Consider the following 22,328-nt stretch of genomic DNA (forward strand, 5'->3'; position numbering starts at 1 on the left):
ACAGAATAGGTGTGTTGTAATTTGAACTCCTTTCTACAATGTTTGGTCACCTGTTTGGCCACGCTGGCTTCTTAGTGCCTCCCTTTGAAACTGTTGGCCCTCCCAACTTCAGACCAGAGTGAAAGTACAGAACACAGCGTTCACAAAATAAAGAATTTAAGAATTGCTGCTTTCTTTCTCCCTGCATGAGACAGACAGACACACACACACACACACACACACACACAACAGCAGAAGTGTGTCTCATAATGGTGGTGGACATCAATAAGCTGTAGCAAATCACTGCAGTTTCAGTGCATTCTCGCATTAAGCAGCCACATCTTTGGTATTTGCTGTCACCGTCTCTGAGACAAATGGCTTGTTGCTAAGAGCACTGATAATTGATTCAAATAAGTTGGGTTTTGACTAATATGCAGAAAATGGGAGGTTGAATGAATTAAAAGAAACAAAACTGCGATCACTCTGACTAAAGGTAAAGAAAGGAGAAAACTGTGCGTGCTTGCTTACAGGCGGCTTTTATGAAGGTACTGAACACACAGTTTAGTTTTTACTAGTCACTGATATATAAAAGCATATTAAATAAAATATAATGTACTTTCTTCTATGTCTTTATGGACCAAACATAATTATTTCTCCTCTCTTCTCTGCCTACAGATTCTTCTGTGACTGTGGTGCTGGGACGCTGTCAAATCCTTGCACGTTAGCAGGAGAGCCGACACATGACACAGACACTCTGTATGACTCGGCTCCCCCTATAGAGTCCAATACACTGCAGCACAACTGAGCCCAAGATCTGAGGTCCTTTTGCGCTTCAGCAGTAAATGGACATATAAGACACTTTAAGTTGTGCAGTGGGTGAGGAATTTCAAACTAAAACGCAGATTCACTTTGACAACATTATACAGTGACTTTAAAAAAAAAAACACAAAAAAAAAACCTAACAAAAAATACAACTTGGGACTTGGATATGTTAAATGGAGACATTTAGAAAAAGTGATTATGGATGCCTCACTTTTTCTTTTCCTTAAGTTTTTTTGACAAGAGATGACATCAGTGGGAAAGCGCAGAGGAGCAGCTGACTCAGGGTTTGTGGGTCTGTTGATTTGGTCAAGTAAATTACGCCGGTGAGAGATGGACAAATTCCACCAAGGCTTTTCTACTTTTGGGAAGTGGAAGAACAGGATGCTGCAGTCATGTACAGATCCATTGAGGAGTCAGTCAGTGGAGGCATGGCTTCCCTCATAAAAAGGCAAAGGCCCCAAACACAATGCTTCCATCACTGGGCAACCGACGTGCTCGTACGATATGTACGGGAAAAATGACCTAGCACTTCAGCATTTTTTTTTTTTTTTTTTTTTTCAAGACAACTGTTGAGATTTGATTTTAATGCTTTTTGTGTAGTTTTGTATTTTCATGCAAAAATCTTACTGTACTTGAATGTCTTTTTATTTTATTAAATGTGTTTTAAATTTTTTTTTTTTGGTTATTATATTGCTGTAATTATACTCATGTCGCAGTATCTAACTTCTTTCTGTGAAAGAGATCAGAGAAAAGAGGAAAACACTAAACATTTTCTCCAGCAATGTTGACTCCTTTACACTTGCAATACAGAAAAATAGATGTGTAATTTGTGCTTTCACAAGACTTGTATATCTTTTGTGTTTGATATTCAAGTCTGCTTTACATGATCTATGCATATTTTTTTAAGTTTCTTTTCTGTGTTGGCCTGTCACCATTACTTTAATGAAGGTCTGACAGTACATATGTGGGAGGTAAATAAATGTTTTTACGTAAGGCTGAATCTTGTTTAAATTAACCTGTGATAGGCTGTCTTAATCAGTCTTAATTACTAAAGTTTTTTCAAAAAGATCTCTGGCAGGGTCAGTGTTGGACAGTAAATCACCTGAGGTCATTTACTTTGCTGTGAACTGATCTCAGTCCAATAGATAATGTAGATAGGATTTTCTCTCTACAGTAGCAGGCACAAATGCTGCTTAATGGCAGCATCTGTGCCTGCTACACTTCTGCCTTCCTTTGTCCTCCAAATAAAAGTGCAGAGTCTTATGAAAGCATAACTTTTGTTGTGTTTTTCCATTGTTTGCCAATGTTGCTGGAGAATTTAAAAAGGCTTTTACTCTACTGAAGCTGAGACAAGTATCTATATACAGCGCTTTATGGTTTCATTGCCCCTTCCCTCCCCCCCAATTCATGTGTACTGGTGATTGTGGGTTCTCATACAGACTGAAATGTATGCATGTATCATAACATCTAGACTTAATATATTGTGAAGTATTCAATAACCGTTATGTAGGCGCTAGCGTGAATTAAAAGGGTTTAATTTCCTAGATGAAACATTGTCATTTTTTTTAAATAAACTTTATTAGATCATGACAGTAGTGTTTTTTCAAGTAACAAGGAAACAAAAATACAATGAGCTTTCTTAACAGATTACAGAGTGTTGAGCAGCTGAATGAGGGAAGTAAAATGGGTGCTGTCCAATGTGGCATCTTCAGCAAACTGGCAGAGCTTCCTGTGTGAGGAGATAAGGCCGAACATAAATAACCACACTTTGACTAATAATTCTGTTGTATTGTATTTCACTGTAGTAGTAATGGAATAGCGGCAACACTAATACGTACTTGAAAAGTCTGAGGCTGATGGTGCTTTTCTCAAACTCTCGGGCCTTCCTGTGTCCTGACTGGATAACTTCCTCTGGTAGGTTGGCGAGTCGAGCAGCATTGAATCCATAACTCTTAGGACAAGCACCTGTGATGAACTTGTAGAGGAATGTAATGGTCTCTTGACTTGGATCCTCACACTCATTCTCCACCATGCATGCCTGAAAGGGGGAAAAAGGGATGTGATACTTAATACCCACAGAGATCCTGGATTTTTATTTTTTAAAACCTGCCCCCCCCCCAGTAGATGGCAGAAGGCAACTCTGGTTGTAAAAAGAAGCTCAAAATGACCCTACTTCTCCCTTTATGACCCTAACAAACACTTTTAATAATGACATAATAGGAATGTTGATGTTATAATTATAGTGCATATGATAAACAATACACTGAAGTACCACATGGTGACGATTGTCAATATCATTATCTGAGCAATAGAGTGAAACTTGATAACTCCCATTGTCTGTGCACAATGTTAAATTTAACCATGTGCAATATCAAATTCTGGTGTGCACAATTTATTTTTTTATTTAATTATGTGCACCGTGTTACTCAAATACTAAGATTTTCAGAGACGGAAGTTGCAGGTTGTGGCTAAAGAAGCACCCACATGCTACTTTCCCACCACAGAGGAACCGGTTCGCGTGCCAGTGCCCGTGCTGTTCCCAATGAACCGGCGAAACGCTTAAGAACGGGCCCGCGTTTCTGTGAACTGCTCCTTTACGTATGAGCGTGGGCGGGTCCTCGTCTGGACACGAAGCCGAAGCACACAAACGTGGGAAAACACGCTCCCCTTTCTTGTGCTGCAAATATGTTTTACGGTCCAAACCAAACTACTGCAGCATCTGTGTGCAGCACAGACAGCGATTAGAGCAAGATGACAAGTATACACTTTGTGTCCTTTTATCTGTGATATGAACCAATACAAAGCAGCAAGTTCAGCCTTAGAGCCCAACCTAATTCACAGCCATGAAAATCGCTTTGCTTTTCTCATGTAATACACATGTAATATGGTAGAAAACTTGATGTTGAGACGGCAGAGTCACGCCTTTCTGCTGCTTTCATCACGCGTTCGTGGTTTGAGACCAGCTAGTTTGTAGGGCCGGAATTGAACCCGTTTTTCAGCCGAGCACCGAGTGTTTCAGCGGTGAAAACCCGCTTAACGGTTCAAATTACGGCACGGGCTCCAGAACCCTGTTGGTGGGAAAGAGGCCACAATGGTGGCTTTAGGCCTTCAGCTGTGCTGTAAGAGTAGATGGGGCCACAAACTGCTCAATTCATTATTTCAAACTAAAACCTTTAAAGTTATTACTTTCATTTGTCTTGTAAATAATCCCATGAAGCAAGAAATCTGCTGATACTGAATAGCTGGGACATACAAAGACACATATTGACCCATTGCCAAAAAAAGTTTTAATTGCAATGCAATAATTTACTAATCAATTAAAAATTATTTGGATGTATTCAATTATAGCCTAATTTATTTTAGGATTTATGTCCTAGCAAAAACATTAATTTCATTGATGTATTTATCTTTATTGTCCTAAATGACCTTCCATTATTAAGTATCAGGTGTGATTAGCATTGCTGTACTCACCATGTGGCCCAAACGCACAGCAGGGTTGTTGGCATAGTCCTCCACCAGGGAGTGGTAATGTGTAGAGAAGAGAGTGCGACAGCAGATCTTCTCAGCAAGCTCCTTTACAACAGCGCTGGCGATTGCTGTGCCATCATATGTGGCTGTGCCCCTTCCTGCAAGCAGTTCACAGCTCAGTGATTACACCACAACAAAATAGTGCTGAGAATACTATCTATGCTATAAACCAATCATATGAATAAGCTTTTATAAGCAAACAAAAAAATACTGACCTAATTCATCCAGAAGCACAAGCGAGTGTTTAGTGGCATGGTGCAGGATGCTGGCAGTCTCACTCAGCTCCACAAAGAAGGTGCTTTCTCCTGTAGAACACATAATTAAGAATACAAGCTCAGCTCATGAAGAAGCAGCTCAGAGATCATTACTCCTCATATGTAAAGACTCTCGGATGTTACCAGCCATGATACGATCTGAGGCTCCCAGCCGAGTGAAGACCCTGTCAACTGGAGTGAAGCGGAGGCTCTCAGCTGGAACGTAGCAACCCAGCTGGGCTAGAATGATCACAAGTCCACACTGTACAAAAAGAGCAGCACGGCATCTTAATATGGACCAAATGTGACAAATACACCTCCACTGTCCATGTAGATTCTATTTTCATACACATGGAGAAAGCATATGTATGTATATATTTACAGTACCGGTCAAAAGTTTGGACACACTGGTACTGTACAGAGTCATAAACACCCACCTGTCTCATGAGAGTAGACTTTCCACCCATGTTTGGCCCCGTGACAAGGACACAGGAGGCACAACTGTCATCCTCACCATTTTCACTGGTGCCAATGAATATGTCATTAGGAATGAAGTCGTCACCAAAAAATGTCTTGGTGACACAGGGGTGGCGGGATCCTGTAAGGTCAATGAAGGGTGCAACCTGGTTGTCATCCTCAGGGAGTGCGACCTGTGGCCTGGTCATTGGGCCGTCTCCGCCCTGGCTGTAGCGGGACAAGGCCAGCAGCACATCTGGGGAGGAAAACAGAAAAAAAACAAATATAGTCAAGAAGTACTGAATGTTACCTTGAAAACAAAAATACATGCATCTGATACCTACTTTTTAAACCAGGTCTGCTTTGCTAGAAGCAAATATAGAAAAACCAAACCTGTGGCTGAGGGGTAACCCAGTGGTACAAAAACATTAGGTTACTGCTCCAGAGATCAGAAACTATGCAGTAATCTCTGCCTTGGGCAAGAGCAAACACCACCATATAATTTCCCTGAAAGGGAGACTGAGCTCCTACCCTCACCTATGGTCACGAGCTTTGGGTAGTGACCGAAAGAATAAGATCGCGAATACAAGCGGCAGAGCCGCTGCTCCTCCACATCGAAAGGAGCCAGTTGAGGTGGCTCGGGCATCTGATTAGGATGCCTCCTGGCCGCCTCCTGGGTGAGGTGTTCCGGGCATGTCCCACCGGGAAGAGGCCCCGTGGTAGACCCAGGACACGCTGGAGAGATTATGTATCTCGGCTGGCCTGGGAACGCCTTGGGGTCCCTCCGGATGAGCTGGAGGAGGTGGCTGGGGAGAGGGAAGCTTGGGCTTCTCTGCTTAGGCTTCTGCCCCCGCGACCCGGCCCCGGATAAGCGGAAGAAAATGGATGGATGGATGGATGGGAGACTGAGCAAAGCTGTAAAATAAATCTGTCCCTTAACTTGCTTGTAACAAAGCCCTCAGACTGGTGCAACGTCACCATGTTAAAAATACATTACGGCAGTTTATCTGTAACATCTGCAGGAAATGTATTCAGAGCACAAACGTGTAGCACCAAACTCGTTTGCACAAACCAAAACAAAGCATACTGGGACACACAAGATAAACAAAACTTTTGTACTGCTTACCAAGCACTGCCATGCACTCCACAGCAGTCTTCCATTCTCTGTAGTTCTTGTCAAAGTTATAGAAGAGCCTCCTCATACAGTCTTTGAGTGCAGCATCTCTCTTCTCCTCATATCCTTGCAGCTCTGAGAACAGTCGTTCTGTTTCCTTTGTCACATAACGCTTACAGCCCTTCTTTGTAGACTTCAACTCATACTCCCCCGGGACATTCCTCTCTGAGACGCTGTCAGGAACCTCCATCTGATAGCGGTTTTTCCCAGTACCCCAGTAAGACATGCTTTTACAGCCAAGTCTCTTCTTCTGTCTGTCCAGGTAATCCTGCAGCTCCTGTTCACAGTTCTTCATTCCAGTCAGAGCCTGGTCGTATTCGGGGTCGAAGCCAGCTTTGGGGGTTATCACTCCAGTATTACGGGCTTTCTGGTGGTCAAAGGCAGTGTCCCAACGTTTGAGTTCACCAGAGAGGTCGGGAAAGAGGCCATCCTTTTCACTATTCAGGCCAATAATTTGACGGAGCAATGTGGAATGAAATTCACCTGAAACTGAAGCAAAGACAGAAATGATGTCCTGCATCGTTTTGAAACCTTCCAGTGCTGAGAGGAAGTCTGCTATCTTGCGCTTGCTGTACGTGACTTCCTCATAGAGAACTGCTCTGCTGTCAGGGTGGTCCTGGCTCTTCAGAGGTGTGCCAATACTGTGGATTTTACTCAGCAGCCGCTCCAGATCTGGAAGCTTTTTCAGCAGGTCTGATACCTCAGTAGCCTGGGCCTGAGCTCCCATCAGGTCCTCCGCTGCATCCAGTCTGTCCCTGATGGATGTGGGATTACACAGAGGAGCACACAGCCACTGTTTCAGAAGCCTCTTTCCAAACGGAGTAGAGCAGGTGTCCAAACGCTCCAGCAGTGTTCCTTCTGTTCCTCCTGACCCATTCTGAAAGATTTCCAAGTTTGCCAGAGTCACTCCATCTATCACCATACGCTGACGAGTCTTGGCGAAGAAACTGGCAGGGCCGGCTGCTTTCTCCATCTCAACATCAACGGGAACATATTCCTCAAAGTTGGCCATGGAGAGCAGCTCTAGGTCCACCAGACATTTCTTCAGGTAGAATATGCATCCACCCAAAGCTGACAGTGCTAGTTCATAGCCCTCCTTAGGAGTAAGGCACAGCGAATCACTCTCAGAGGTCATCTGTTTTAGAAGAGCAGGGAGAAAGCTGCTCCCAGTTCCCTGTTCTTTGCCAGCATTCTCTTTAAAATAATCTTCTTCTGAAAGGGTTTTCAGAGTCTTTTGAGCATCCCAGAACTGTGTTCCTGCATTAAGTCCTTCCTGCAGAGCAGAGGACAGAGAGGCTTTGAGCATTTTGCGAGTTTCAACAGATGGGTTCCCCTTCTCAAAGAGCACCTCAGCGGGGGCATAGTGTGCTACGAGCGTACGTAGGCGTGAGCAGTGACGATCGTCTGAAAACTGACCGATGTGAAAATAACCCACAGATGTATCTACGAAGCAGACTCCATATGTGCGGCAACGACCAGAGCTTTCCTCTTCAGCCTTTTCCTTTAAACTCAGGAGGAACTTGCTCTGACTCTCTGAGGGAGCACCATCCAACACGCTGTAGGTTTGGGTACCACGTGTGATAATCCTGCACACTTCTCTTCTCACTACACGGTCAAATTTAGTGGGCTTGACCAATGTCTTACAGCGTGCCTCCATCATCTCTGGGGTCTCCGTCTGCTCCACACGAGCCACCTTGTAGCCTTTCTGGACCAGAACATCTGAGAAACGTCCAAAGCCAATCTCTGGAAAACCAGAGTGTGCCCAAGTCCCCTTCATGAATGTCAGTCCCAACTCATTGACTCCAATCACAGCATCCATATGGTACAGCTCATAAAACTTGCCCACCTTGTAGAAAATCACTGTATTGAACATCTCAGATTTGAGCTGCCACCACCGACGCATACCAGGAGTGACTTTGTTTAGAAAGTCTTCTGGCACATACAAGGAGCTAGGATCATAGTCATCATCTGTCTGTCGCCGCCTTTTGCCATCTTTTCTTTTGCCGTCCTGCAACCATTCCAGCTTCTCATGATCCCAAACTGTTGCACCTCCAGTGGAGCCTGATCCATTTGCCTGGCTCTCAAAGCTCTCGGGAGCAGAGAAGGCTGACAAACGAGATTTTGTGTCAGCCGTGACTGCTGCCGGAGCTCGTTTAGGCGCAACAGACGAGGCAATGGGTGTCTTTGTTTTTATTTTAGCAGACTTTTCTGCAGGACGTTTGCGCTTGGCAGGCTTGATGGGGCTTTCTACCTCTGACTCTTGGGTGCTCGCTTCTTCCTCCTCGCTACTTGCCTCCCCTTCTTCCTCCTCATCCTCACTGCTAGAAGCAGCATGTTCTGGTTTGAACTCCTCGTCTGATCCGTCACTGTCTGAGGCTACAATTATGCGACGACGCTTAGGTTTGCTTCCTTTTTCTTTTGAAGCGCGGGATGAGCGTACACTGACTTTGGATGGCTTCACGTCTTCATTTTTGTTTGCATCATTATCACTGACCTCTTCATCAGTCACTACTGAGCTGTCAAGCTGGAAAAAAGAACAGTTAAGAAAAACAAAACAATTTGCATTACTGACCTGATAAGATCTGACAATGTTACTATAGCAACAACAACAACAACAAAAAACTAATTAGGTAACCTCCATTTCTTCATCCTCCTCCTCTTCATCATCAGATGGGTCCCTGCAGAGAGGGATCTTTAATCTTTTTTCTGGGCTGTCAAACATAACTCCATCAGCCAGCTCCATTGCGCGATGGATTACAGGTTTGCTACTGAAGAAGACCCCTCCAGTTTTGGCATCACTACTGTCAGAGCCTGTGCAAATCATACAAAGAAAACAAGCTAACTTACTCTGAGGACAAAGCCAACAATGGCCCCAAAATGAATGTAGGGCAGTGTTAGACTCATGACTAGTAATAGCCAACCTTGGTACTCTCTGATATATTTAGAGCTGACCCAGCCTCTCGTTGGAGGTTCATCAAAGAAATGAACATGTATGCGCTGGTCCCGGCCACGGCCCCGCATCTGCTGCCCAGTCAGAGGCTGGGGTACCACCATGCATGGCCACCAGGGGTGTCCTTCCAGTTTTGCCCACACAAGGGCACCAGCACTGAATAAGCATGGAGGGCTGCTGAAGACAAGAAAACCAAAGACACATTCAGGCATCTTTCCATCAACAATGCTGTGAAAAATAACTCAGTGCTACAGTCATTCTTGTCAAAGCAGAGTTAAACTAAGAGCTGATTTGTTTTCTTTATGACTCCATTAATGATGCAGCAGAGAAAATGTCCACTGAGTTTCAAAAGTAACTTGTGCCAAACCCAAATATAAATCAAATTAAAGCCGCAAGCGGCGATGAGCGGGCCCTCGCACCCGGCGCGCGTCGACCCCTGGCGCGCTCCAGCCAAGCCGCGCGTCGACCCGTGGCACGCTCCAGCCGAACCGCGCTCGGAGGTTCTCGCAGCCGAGAGAGTAGCTGGCGCACCCGGCTGCTGACGGCTCAGCAGGCTAGCCGTACTTCGCGTCGATCGTCTCCCGCTCCCACTAGGTGGCGTCGGTGAGTGCCCACTAATTAATATGTCACAATGCTCTATGTAATGCCTGCAGCCATCAATGAAACTGTAATGACCATAGGATGATGAGTATCAGTGTCCTACTGATTTCCTGTTGCCACTAGGTGGCGTTATGAGTGTGAAACAAAGCTGATAGAGGGGTGTGTCCAGTCTCCCTTACCCTCCCATTAAGCCTGTGAAGTTTGAGGCACATCGGACAATGTATGTCAGAGATGTAACAATTTGGTGCACTGTGGTATATGAGTAAAATCCCACATTTAGAGGGTTGCTACGGCAACAGCGTTCAATATTCTACAAAACCATGAATATCTTTTGATGGGCTACTTGTGTAGATGATCTGGAGCCATTTTGGTGTGACTGGATGAAAAGCTGTAGTAGAAGATGATTCAAATAGCAGGCCTGAAAAATGTGAGAAATGCTGCAAAAATGAAACCTTAATTAGAACATGTCAGGCTTCCTGTTGGATTTCGGCTATCGGTCCAAGAGACTTTTTTGTACGTCTTAGGATGTTACTTCAGCATGCACGATTTCAGGTACACAGACCAAGCACTGCCCTGGGGCTGATGTTTAGAACCTATCTGGGCCTGAAATGGAAAAAAAGTCCAAATTCAGAGGGTTGCTACGGCAACACCGTTCAATATTCTACAAAATCATGAATATCTTTTGATGGGCTACTTGTGTGGATGATCTGGAGCCATTTTGGTCTCACTGGGTCAAATGCCCTAGGAGGAGTTGAGGCAAAAAGGCCTGGAAAAGGCGAAAAATGCTGCAAAAATGACACTTTAAAGTGAACGTGGCTGACTTCCTGTTGTGTTTCGGCTATGGGTCCAAGAGACTTTTTTGTAGATGTTAGCATTTTACATCAGCAGGCACATTTTCAGGTACATAGAGAAAGCACAGCCCAGGGGCTGATGTTTAGAATCTCTGTGAATTTGAAATTGAAAAAAGTCCAAATTCAGAGGGTTGCCATGGCAACACCGTTCAATATTCTACAAAACCCTGAATAACTTTTGATGGGCTACTTGTGTAGATGATCTGGAGCCAATTTGGTGTCACTGGGTGAAATGCCCTAGGACAAGTTCGTTCAAATAGCAGGCGTGGAAATCGCAAAAATTGACACCTTCAATTGAAGATGGCCGACTTCCTGTAGGGTTTGGGGTATGGGTCCAAGAGACTTTTTTGTACGTCTTAGTATGTTACACGAGCATGTACATTTTCATACATGTAGAGAAAACGTAGCTCCGGGGCTACTCAAAAAACTTGCTATTTTAAGATATTCCGAGCTGCCACTAGGCGGCGCTCTAACGTTTATGGACTTTATGCATATGAGTGTGTTCAGGGCAGCATGCTTATCACACCACTGAAGTTTGAGCCAGATTGGGCAAGTTGGCTTTGAGTTACAGCCATTTTTGTGTTCATGGCGAATCATCGAACTTTGCCGTCCCATAACGGTCACGCCCTTTTGTCAAAAACTCACAGTTTTGAAAACACAGTAAGTCCAACTTCTTAAGGCTTTCCAGGTGAAATTTGAGATGGTTCTGCTAAACCACCTTGGAGCTGGACCTCCAAGTGTAAAATATGACATTTCCTGTTCCCACTAGGTGGCGCTGCGACTGATATTAAATATTGTCATATGTATGTGTTCAGGGGGGCACCCTCATCCTACTGGAGAAGTTTGATGCACATTGGATCATGTAGGTATGAATGAGAGGCAATCAAAATTTCATGGCGAATGATCAAAGTTCAAAGGGGCATAAGGACCCCTCCCCTTTGGCAAAAACTCACCATTTTCGAGATTTAGATTCCCCTGGGGGTGTAGGTTAGACAAACCAAATATGAAGATGATAACGTCTAAAACCTCTGAGTTATTAGAAAAAGTGTGAGGGCTGCAAATCGCCAAATTTGCATAATTAATTCAAAATGGCGGACTTCCTGTTGGGTTTAGGGCATGGCTCCAAGAGGATTTTTTGTGCGCCTGGACATGATATACATGTGTATGAAGTTTCATTCATGTACGTGAAACACAGCGGTGGGGCTCCAGTTTAGGGGGCGCTAGCGAGCCATTTGGGCGCGCCCTTGCCCGAGCCCATTAAAATACTTAAATTTTCACCAGGTGTGATGCATGTGCAAAGTTTCATGAGTTTTTGAATATGATAAAGCCCCCAAAAAGCCAATTCATTTGCCTGAATAATAATAAAAATAAAAATAAAAATAAAAATAATTAAAGCCGCAAGCGGCGTTTTACGGCCCTCGCTGCGTGCGCGACCGCCAAACCCAGCGCGAGCCGCAAGTGAGCCCCCGCGAACCCCCAGCGAGCCACCTACGAGCTCCGCAAATCTCCAGCCAGCCACCTGCGAGCCCCGCAAACCCCACTGCATGCCGCCTGAGAGCCGCTGCTCCTGCAACCTGCGACCTGCCTTCCCTGCGAACAACCTGCCCTGCAAACAGCCTGCAACCCACCTGCGAGCCACCTGAGATCCCCCTTCAAGCTGTCAGAGAGCCACCTGTTCTGCCAAATGTAATCCCCACTGGCAAAAGATGAAAATCTTGGCAAGGATGGACATGATAACACTGTTGAATCTATCTATTTGACTGTTGCGAAGTTTTCTACCTTTTTTCATGCATTTCAGAAAACCTAAATGAGATTCCCACCATCTAATGCTTTTGTTCCATCTGTAGGGGGCACTAGTGCACTTGTTGCTCTGAATACACAAATCTAAATTAAGTCTTGTCCAGTACATAAGGGAAAGGAAATGGCAAGCAAAGTGCAGAAAGAGTGCGTGAGTGATTGTGCAATACGTGTGACAAGGTTGTGGTTTCTCCATAGTGACGTCATGTTGACATTGGGGTGGTGGTCACGGCTGCAGCGTGCAAAAAAGGGCATAGGTCTGATTGACTTTTCTGATCAGGAGTATCTGAAGAACATGTAAAAAAATTTTCATGCATTTCAAAGAAAGTAATGCGGTGGACCTCCATACAAAATTGCAGTTTCTTCTGTAGGGGGCGCTATTGCAGCAATCGCCATTGTTTCTCCACTTATGGATTCAGTGTAGGTGTGTTCATAAATGATTCCATTTTGGGGCAGATCGGGCAAAGCACGTGCGATTGATGGCAGGAAAGAGGACAGAAATTTTGGGTCAAACGAACGCCAAATTCAGGGGCCTCGTGTGACAAGCCCGTTGAATTGAATACGAAGCCTTCGATAACTTTGGATGCCCCATGTCTCTAGATAATGCTGAGCCATTTTGGGTTTAGTGGGTCAAATGCCCTAGGAGAAGTTCGCGCAAATACGAGGTGTCCAACAGTGCAAAATTGGCAAAAACAGAATTTCAAGCCAAGCTAGCGGATTTCCTGTGGGAATGTGGACATGGGTGTCATTGACTTTTTTGATCGTGCTGGGGTAAAGAATGTTTGTCTCGAATTGCATGCATGTCTGAGAAAGTAAATTGTTGGCTCCCCATATAAAGGCAACGCACATTTGCGGTGTGGTGGCGCGTGTGGCGTGCAAAATTGGGCATAGGTCTGATTGCCTTTTCTGACCAGGAGGATCTGAGGATTGTGTACAAAAATTTTCATGCATACCAGAGAAACTAATTTTGTGGACCCCCATACAAATTTTCATTTTGTTCTGTAGGGGGCGCTATGGCATCAATCGACGTGGTTTCTGCACTTATGGATTCAGTGTACGTGTGTTCATAAATGATTCCATTTTGGGGCAGATCGGGCAAAGCATGTGCGATTGATGGCAGGAAAGAGGACCGGAATTATTGGTCAAACGAAGGCCAACTTCAGGGGCCGAGTGTGACAAGACAATTGAAATGAATACGAAGCCTTCGATAACTTTAGATGCCCTATGTCTCTAAATGATGCTGAGCCATTTTGGTGTTTGTGGGTCAAATGCTGTAGGAGGAGTTCGCGCAAATACAAGGTGAGCGAAATTGCTGACTCGGCAAAAGCCAAATTTCAAGTGAACCTGGTGGATTTCCTGTGGGTCATGCAGGGGTGCCTCAAGAGGATTTTTTGTTTGTCCTGACATGATCTATGTGTGACGAGAATTTCATGAATCTAGGGCAAACTTGAATTTGGCCTCTCCCATAGGGGCCCGAAAAATGAAATTTCCAGGGGGCGCAGTGTAGCCGTGTTTTTGAGTTAGTTTGTGGCGACATTAAAATACGTAATTTTTCGCCAGACCTGACCACCATGCAAAAAATGGTGACTTTTCGTGCACATTCAGGGGGTCAAATTTGGGTTCAAAGAGAGAGAAAGTATAATAATAATAATAATAATAATAATTAAAGCCGCAAGCGGCGTTTTACGGCCCTCGCTGCCTGCGCGACCGCCAAACCCAGCGAGAGCCACCAGTGAGCCCCCGCGAACCCCCAGCGAGCCACCTACGAGCTCCGCAAATCTCCAGCCAGCCACCTGCGAGCCCCGCAAACCCCACTCCATGCCGCCTGAGAGCCGCTGCTCCTGCAACCAGCGACCTGCCTTCCCTGCGAACAACCTGCCCTGCAAACAGTCTGCAACCCACCTGCGAGCCACCTGAGATCCCCCTTCATGCTGTCAGAGAGCCACCTGTTCTGCCAAATGTAATCCCCACTGGCAAAAGATGAAAATCTTGGCAAGGACGGACATGATAACACTGTTGAATCTATCTATTTGACTGTCGCGAAGTTGTCTACCTTTTTTCATGCATTTCAGAAAACCTAAATGTGATTCCCACCATCTAATGCTTTTGTTCCATCTGTAGGGGGCACTAGTGCACTTGTTGCTCGGAATCCACAAATCTAAATTAAGTCTTGTCCAGTACATAAGGGAAAGGAAATGGCAAGCAAAGTGCAGAAAGAGTGCGTGAGTGATTGCGCAATACGTGTGACAAGGTAGTGGTTTCTCCATAGTGACGTCATCTTGACATTGGGGTGGTGGTCACGGCTGCAGCGTGCAAAATAGGGCATAGGTCTGATAGACTTTTCTGATCAGGAGTATCTGAAGAACATGTAAAAAAATTTTCATGCATTTCAAAGAAACTAATGCGGTGGACCACCATACAAAATTGCAGCTTCTTCTGTAGGGGGCGCTATTGCAGCAATCGCCATTGTTTCTCCACTTATGGATTCAGTGTAGGTGTGTTCATAAATGATTCCATTTTGGGGCAGATCGGGCAAAGCACGAGCGATTGATGGCAGGAAAGAGGACAGAAATTTTTGGTCAAACGAACGCCAAATTCAGGGGCCTCGTGTGACAAGCCCGTTGAATTGAATACGAAGCCTTCGATAACTTTGGATGCCCTATGTCTCTAGATAATGCTGAGCCATTTTGGGTTTAGTGGGTCAAATGCCCTAGGAGAAGTTCGCGCAAATACGAGGTGTCCAACAGTGCAAAATTGGCAAAAACAGAATTTCAAGCCAAGCTAGCGGATTTCCTGTGGGAATGTGGACATGGGTCTCATTGACTTTTTTGATCGTGCTGGGGTAAAGAATGTTTGTCTCGAATTGCATGCATGTCTGAGAAAGTAAATTGTTGGCTCCCCATATAAACGCAACGCACATTTGCGGTGTGGTGGCGCGTGTGGCGTGCAAAATTGGGCATAGGTCTGATTGCCTTTTCTGACCAGGAGGATCTGAGGATTGTGTACAAAAATTTTCATGCATACCAGAGAAACTAATTTTGTGGACCCCCATACAAATTTTCATTTTGTTCTGTAGGGGGCGCTATGGCATCAATCGACGTGGGTTCTGCACTTATGGATTCAGTGTAGGTGTGTTCATAAATGATTCCATTTTGGGGCAGATCGGGCAAAGCATGTGCGATTGATGGCAGGAAAGAGGACCGGAATTATTGGTCAAACGAAGGCCAACTTCAGGGGCCTAGTGTGACAAGACAATTGAAATGAATACGAAGCCTTCGATAACTTTAGATGCCCTATGTCTCTAAATGATGCTGAGCCATTTTGGTGTTTGTGGGTCAAATGCTGTAGGAGAAGTTCGCGCAAATACAAGGTGAGCGAAATTGCTGACTCGGCAAAAGCCAAATTTCAAGTGAACCTGGTGGATTTCCTGTGGGTCATGCAGGGGTGCCTCAAGAGGATTTTTTGTTTGTCCAGACATGCTCTATGTGTGATGAGAATTTCATGAATCTAGGGCAAACTTGAATTTGGCCTCTCCCATAGGGGCCCGAAAAATGAAATTTCCAGGGGGCGCAGTGTAGCCGTGTTTTTGAGTTAGTTTGTGGCGACATTAAAATACGTAATTTTTCGCCAGACCTGACCACCATGCAAAAAATGGTGACTTTTCGCGCATGTTCAGGGGGTCAAAATTGGGTTCAAAGAGAGAGAAAGTATAATAATAATAATAATAATAATAATAATAATAAAGAATAATGGAGAATTCGAGCAAAAACAATTAGGCGTTTTCCCAGTCACCCCGACGCATACCTTTTCGGAAACGTCTCGACCTGACCCACGTCCCTATGAGGTCGGGGGTCACTGGCGACCGCGTCCCATGCGACCGTGGGGATTTTAACGCATTTTGGGGTATGTGGCATAGTGAATCCAATAGGCTCCTCGCCGAGACTTCGTCGGCTCGGGCCTAATAAACGAAGCAATTACAATAGGGCCTTCGCACAGTTCGTGCTCGGGCCCTAATTAAAATAGTATTTTAACTGAGAAAAGCTGAGAAGACCAAGGCACTAGCGATTAATTTGTAACACTAACGTTTAGCAGATGCTTTGATTGTAATCACACAGTTTCACATTTCATAAACTACCTCGTGTAAGTGTGGGGAAGGGTGTGGTGCCAACGTGAGATAGTCCAAACAGTCTAAACTATGACAGAAGACAGTGATTAGTCCATCTACACTCCATCTTGATAAATATAGCCATCAGCATTGATTTGTTCTTATCAAGTCACCTGCATTTTCAAATATCCAAAGCACGTGAAAATCCACAACTAAAATATCAAACTACATGTATAGTTTCTGCCAGCTCGTCAAGTGCTCAAGACGATTTTCTTTTAAAAAGAAATAAACCTCTTTTACAAACTTATGCAGGTGTTTCCGTTGGGTTGCAAACGTTTTCCGCAAAGGGAAGAAAAAAGAAAATAAAAAAAAAAAAGACAGTACTAAACTTGACTCCAGCAACTACACGGCTCCCAAAATGACTCACCTGTCTTTGGTTGTTTGGGCCTTGTCGCCAAATAGTTTCTTGAGTCCTCCGCTCGCAGCCTTGGACTTACTTTTCTGTTTGGCTTTGTTGGTGTCCTTCGGCTGCTGCGGAGTCTGCTTAGCTTGCTCCTTCGGAGAGGAGTTGGACTTCTCCACAGACGAGGGCAGGTCTGCCTCGGTCGGAGAGGGACTCGGTTTCGGTTTGGAGACCAGCGGCGGAGACTTGGTGAAGAAATTAAAAAGCGAGCTTTGCTTCGCCATGTTGAAAGTCTGTTTCGCTGTATTATTTTTAAGATAACCCTAACGACAGAGTCCTGAACCTTCCTGCACGAACTAGCATACAGCTAGCGAGCGTCACGGCGCGAGCGCTAGCTGTTCGCGGGAAACACACGCACGGGGTGTTGTGGGCGTGGACAAGAGCATCCTCCAATGACGAGTTAGTATATTATAACGTGGAAATCACGTGACCTAAACACAACTTTTGTTGTTGGCCATGCTGTTGGCGCCTTGAGAGCTTTTTTCTTTTTTCTTTCTTAACTTTATTTTCAGTCAGATAAACCCAGGTGACACTGTTTTTACCGACTATATTTTTACATGATATCTTCTTATTTTTCATGTAACCCCTCAACACTGTCATCAGTTTGAGCCAGCTACATTCTGTAATGGTTACTGAACCCAAAACCTCCAGAGATCCTTTGCAGTAATAATAATAAAGATGCAACATGACTGCAGACACAAAACGGCTACATCTGAAACTTTTGTTCGCACAGTTTGAAGCAAAATGTCTAGATATGCTGCATGGGTTTATGTTTCTTCATATGTGGGGACTGTGATCTTCTTTGGGAGGTGTACCCCAGCAAACATGCCCTTTTGGGCAGTGGACATAGGTGGGGCCCCAGAAGAGCAGCCCAACAAGTGGGCTTCCTATTGAAGACCCACAGTCTCGATGTGGTTTGAAAACCCATATAAAGGGCAAAATTGGTGAATGACCTGCATGGACATGAGAGGACTAAGGTTCACCAGCACTCACTGGACCAGGAAGGGGCATGTCCATCGTGGAAGGAAGCGAACAGCATGTCCATTGAGAATTTTTTTATTTGTCATATTGGCAGCACTCTTATAGAAGCAGATTTGTAGGTGCTTTATATAAGAAAAACTATGGTAAGTTGTCACAGCTATCTACATGTTTCCTTTGCTCTGAATATTGAAAATAATTCCTGAGTTGAAATCAGCCTTAGTAGTTATCAGAAAAGGAATGTTAACTGGGTTGTAAGTACACTATAATGCCAAATATATTTATTCAATCATCTAAATCACTGAATTCAGGTGTTTCAATCACTTCCATGGCCACAGCTGTATAAAACTAAGCACCTAGGCATGCAGACTGCCTCTGCAAACATTTGTGAAAGAATGGGTCGCTCTCAGGAGCTCAGTAAATTTCAGCGTGGTACTGTAATAGGTTTTCACCTGTGCAACAAGTCCAGGTGTGAAATTTCCTCACTACTAAATATTTCACAGTCAGCTGTTAGTGGTATTATAACAAAGTGGAAGCAACTGGGAATGACAACAACTCAGCCGTTAAGTGGTAGACTACGTAAAATCACAGAGTGGGGTAAGCAGATGATGAAGTGCATAGTGCACAGAGGTCATCAACTTTCAGCAGAGTCAATTGTTACAGACCTCCAAACTTCATGTGGCCTTCAGATTAGCTCAAGAACAGTGTGTAGAGAGCTTCATAGAATGGGTTTCCATGGCTGAGCAGCTGCATCCAAGCCATGCATCACCAAGCGTAATGCAAAGCATTGGATGCAGTGGTGTAAAGCACGCCACCACTGGACTCCAGAACAGTGGAGACGTGTTCTCTGTAGTGACAAATCACGCTTCTCCATCTGCCAGTCTGACGGATGGGTTTGGCGTTGCCAGGAGAACGGTATTTGTCTGTCTGCATTGTGCCAAGTGTAATGTTTGGTGGAGGGGGGATTATGGTGTGGGGTTGTTTTTCAGGAGTTTGGCTCGGCCCCTTAGTTCCAGTGAAAGGAAATCTTAATGCTTCAGCATACCAACTTTGCTGCCAACTTTGTTGGTTTGGGGATGGCCCCTTCCTGTTCCAACATGACTGCACACCAGTGCACAAAGCAGGTCCATAAAGACTTGGATGAGCAAGTTTGGTGTGGAAGAACTTGACTGGCCTGCAGAGTCCTGACCTCAACCCGATAGAACACCTTTGGGATGAATTAGAGTGGAGACTGTGAGCCAGGCCTTCTTGTCCAGCATTCTGGAAGAATGATCAAAAATTCCCATAAACACACACTTAAACCTTGTGGAAAGCCTGCCCAGAAAAGTTGAAGCTGTTAGAGTTGCAAAGGGTGGGCCAACATCATATTAAACCCTATGGCTAAAGAATGGGATTCACTCAAGTTCATATGCAAAGGCAGACAGGAGAATACTTTTGGAAATATAGTTTAGGTCTCATAGCCTGCCAACTTACTTAGGTTGTATCAAAAAGATTTTGAACAAAAAGAAAAAGGTGAGAGAAATAAAAGGAATAGAGTAGCTATTTTTTCTGACTTTAATATATTTAGGCCAAATGTAAATGTCAAAATGTTTGAATGAGGAATCAAACACACTGAAGATGTCAGAGAAAATGCATCTGAATTGAAATGAAAACAGAAAACTTCCCTTTGTTCCTGGTCATGAACTTTGTGTGCTGACCCATATAAGATGGACTATGTGCAGAATTACACATCTACATTTGCAGTAAACATCTCCCCAAGATTAAACAGGACTTTGCTATTATTTATGGCTGGGGTTATATGAGGGCAGGAGTAGCCTAAAGATTAAGACATTCATAATTAAGACCCTAAGGTTTCCTTGGGGTCTCATTAAATCATTCTTTTTATTCAGCGGTCAAAATGCCTGACGATGCAGGAAATTAGGCCTTCTGCATTAGTGCAGATTAGTATTGTTGTTGCTAATTTTATGTCTCTAATCTGTACTAGTCATTTACCACCAGCAGAGTGCAGCAGAATACTGAAAAACCTCATAAGTAAAAGCTTATAAACGCATTCCAGTTTCTAAGATGACATTTGATACATTTTTATGGACATGTTTGGGTTGCATTTTAAACTTTGCACATTTTTGGCATATGGTGTGTGGGTGAAAGCATCTAATTAAGATATTATGAAACTACTATTATGAAACCTTACACAGGGGATGTTTTGAGGAGCTGTTTTACGTCAGTGAGACTGGTTACTAATCAGTGAGCAAACACGATTAAATTTCCATGCCATCATAAAGACTTTTAGGCTATATCACCTTTTATATAAGAACATCATTAATGGTGTGACTTTTAGCACAATGAATGCTGTGTTATGTTAGAAGTAGTGCATAATTAAAGATCTTTTGCACCCTGGAGAAAACAGAAATTCCTCATCTCTTTCCTCAGCACTCCAGGAAGCAGCAGTCTGCTAAGGAGCAACTAATTAGCAGGAGAAAAAATTTCCTGAAGCAAACAAAGTTTTTTTTTTTTATTTTATTTTCCTTTTTTTTAACAGCAGGTGTTGCCCAATAACATTAACAAAGATTATATTCCCAGTAAGCTATAGCAGCATGTCAATGGAAGTCACCTTTCCACCATCACAAAGTAAAAGTATTGACTTGGGCTTCTAGCATTTTAAATATTATACCCAACCCTTCTTACTTGATGATCCACAAATCAGGTTTTAGTTTGTTGCTGCAGTGTTCTGATTGGCATAATAAGCAGAATAGCCTATCAGTAGTCTCCAAGCATCTTCGATGAAGCCCATGTTTGCTGATTAGCAAGCCCATTAACCCCCCGAAAAGTTAAGTAATAGTAGACTTACACAAGTAGCAGGTTAAATATGAGGAATAATGGAAATATATGTAAACAATATTTTTTGTACATTATCACAGACTTATAACAAAAGCAAAATTGTTTTTTTTTTTTTTATACCCCCAACATTCCTGTAGCACCTGCACCTGTCTGTTTGCCCAGCAGACACACTAATCAGCCTGCTGCAACAGTGTAGAGCAACTAGAGCTGACATGTTGAATTTCTGTAGAAGCTTAAGTGTGTTTCATGTCGCCAAGTGTTTTCTCCCCTCTGATCGTTACAGAACGCTAAGAGCCAGAGAGCAATACGTATCCAGACAGTACGATTCATAAAGTATTTATGGTCTGAGCACAAAAATCCTCTTAAAGGGCTCTTTCTGAATGACATGTTTGCAAGCACACATGTTTGAGCTGTGTCGAGTGTTTCATGAAATAGTGGGAAAAAGTGGGAAAGCAGTGCAGCCTTGGAATAAAATAAAATAAAACCTTGTTGTTTTGATGAAGGATGAAGGACACTGGAGCCAAGATTTCTAACACACACACACAAAAAAGAGCTTTAATGAAGTTGAGAAACTCCAAAAGGCTGGTGCAAACGAAACAGGAATCCAGGGCAACATGTGGAAGAAGAGGAGAGAAAGTAGGAGGGCAAATAGAGGGAGACATGGACAAGGAAACAACAAAATGACAAAAAAGAGCCAAAAACTGTACAAATGCTTAGCAAGACTCAAAGACCACGACAGTTACATTGTGTTCTTCCCTCACTGATGAGCGGTTTTAAGGCTACTCTAGGCAGGATTTATGGTGCAAAATACTCCCACCGCATGTGTGTAAATCATGAACTGGGGCTGCAAAAGAGAACACTCTCCTCACCCACCTCATTAAGAGGCTGCCGATCGCAAGTCCTGTGCTGAATGGGAATGGTCACTTGTTGGATGTATATTTGTACACAGAAAAGTAACAATCTCATAACAAGTTGAACCTCGGTTGAACCTTGGCGAGTAGCAGCACACAGCTGCAAACAAGCATAAACGCTGGTGAAAAATAAACCTGCCTCTGAAAGGATTGCTTTCATTATTTCCCTCCTTTTCTAGGCAACAACAGGATGATGGATGCTGAAATGCAATGCACGTTGTCATAAAACTATTATCACTGGTTGTGTGTTGGTGCCAGTAAATTGCAAAGCTGTGTAATGGAGTCTTGACAGAGCATACTTTCACTGCTGATTGTCATATCACGTCATTGTCACTTTGGGGTGAAACTAGGAGAAGAAATTCTGGTGAAAAAAAATTCGGAAAACTTTAAATGTCATGTGCTGCTTTGTTTTTGCATTTAAAAACCTATGCAGGAAGTATTAATGCAAACATATGGTAGAACATAATCTGCTTTTCCTGCCAGTACGAGCACTGGGAATGAAAACTCCTTCCAATGGATTGTTTTAAGAGACTGCCAGGATGTATCAGCGGGTCTCGATGGACATTACTTATTACGGCTGTCAAAATAATATATCATGTGACGCTCCTGCACCAGTCAGCTG

At 43.9% G+C, this 22,328-nt stretch overlaps 2 protein-coding genes across 3 annotated transcripts in view; one reads left to right on the forward strand and one right to left on the reverse strand.

Annotated features, from left to right (window-relative positions):
* The window catches only part of fbxo11a (F-box protein 11a), a 16,232-nt gene extending 13,841 nt beyond the window's left edge, over positions 1–2,391 (forward strand). For both annotated transcript variants that reach the window (XM_030747703.1, XM_030747704.1), the window contains exon 22: positions 655–2,391. In XM_030747703.1, coding sequence (XP_030603563.1) covers positions 655–784 — 130 coding nt within the window. In that variant the 3' untranslated portion in view covers positions 785–2,391. The remainder of the gene's footprint in view (positions 1–654) is intronic.
* msh6 (mutS homolog 6 (E. coli)) lies at positions 2,339–17,346 on the reverse strand. Its single transcript, XM_030747702.1, has 10 exons — positions 16,944–17,346; positions 9,135–9,340; positions 8,849–9,024; positions 6,166–8,737; positions 5,021–5,295; positions 4,728–4,845; positions 4,545–4,634; positions 4,273–4,427; positions 2,640–2,839; positions 2,339–2,530 (listed from the first exon to the last, which is right to left on the reverse strand). Exons 1-10 carry the CDS (start codon positions 17,201–17,203, stop codon positions 2,449–2,451), a joined length of 4,134 nt encoding a protein of 1,377 aa, XP_030603562.1. The 5' UTR covers positions 17,204–17,346; the 3' UTR covers positions 2,339–2,448.
* Between the last annotated feature and the right edge of the window lie 4,982 nt (positions 17,347–22,328).

Source organism: Archocentrus centrarchus, chromosome 15 (genome assembly GCF_007364275.1).
Source record: "Archocentrus centrarchus isolate MPI-CPG fArcCen1 chromosome 15, fArcCen1, whole genome shotgun sequence".
Lineage (NCBI taxonomy): Eukaryota > Metazoa > Chordata > Actinopteri > Cichliformes > Cichlidae > Archocentrus > Archocentrus centrarchus.

What these genes read in the sequence shown, in the direction of transcription:
- msh6 (XM_030747702.1), bottom strand. Translation starts at nt 17,203, where the DNA reads ATGGCGAAGCAAAGCTCGCTTTTTAATTTCTTCACCAAGTCTCCGCCG. An exon ending in ATATATCAGAGAGTACCAAG is followed by an intron (nt 9,025 to 9,134) that starts GTTGGCTATTAC and finishes TGATTTGCACAG; the next exon opens with GCTCTGACAGTAGTGATGCC. An exon ending in AGTCTACTCTCATGAGACAG is followed by an intron (nt 4,846 to 5,020) that starts GTGGGTGTTTAT and finishes CTTTTTGTACAG; the next exon opens with TGTGGACTTGTGATCATTCT.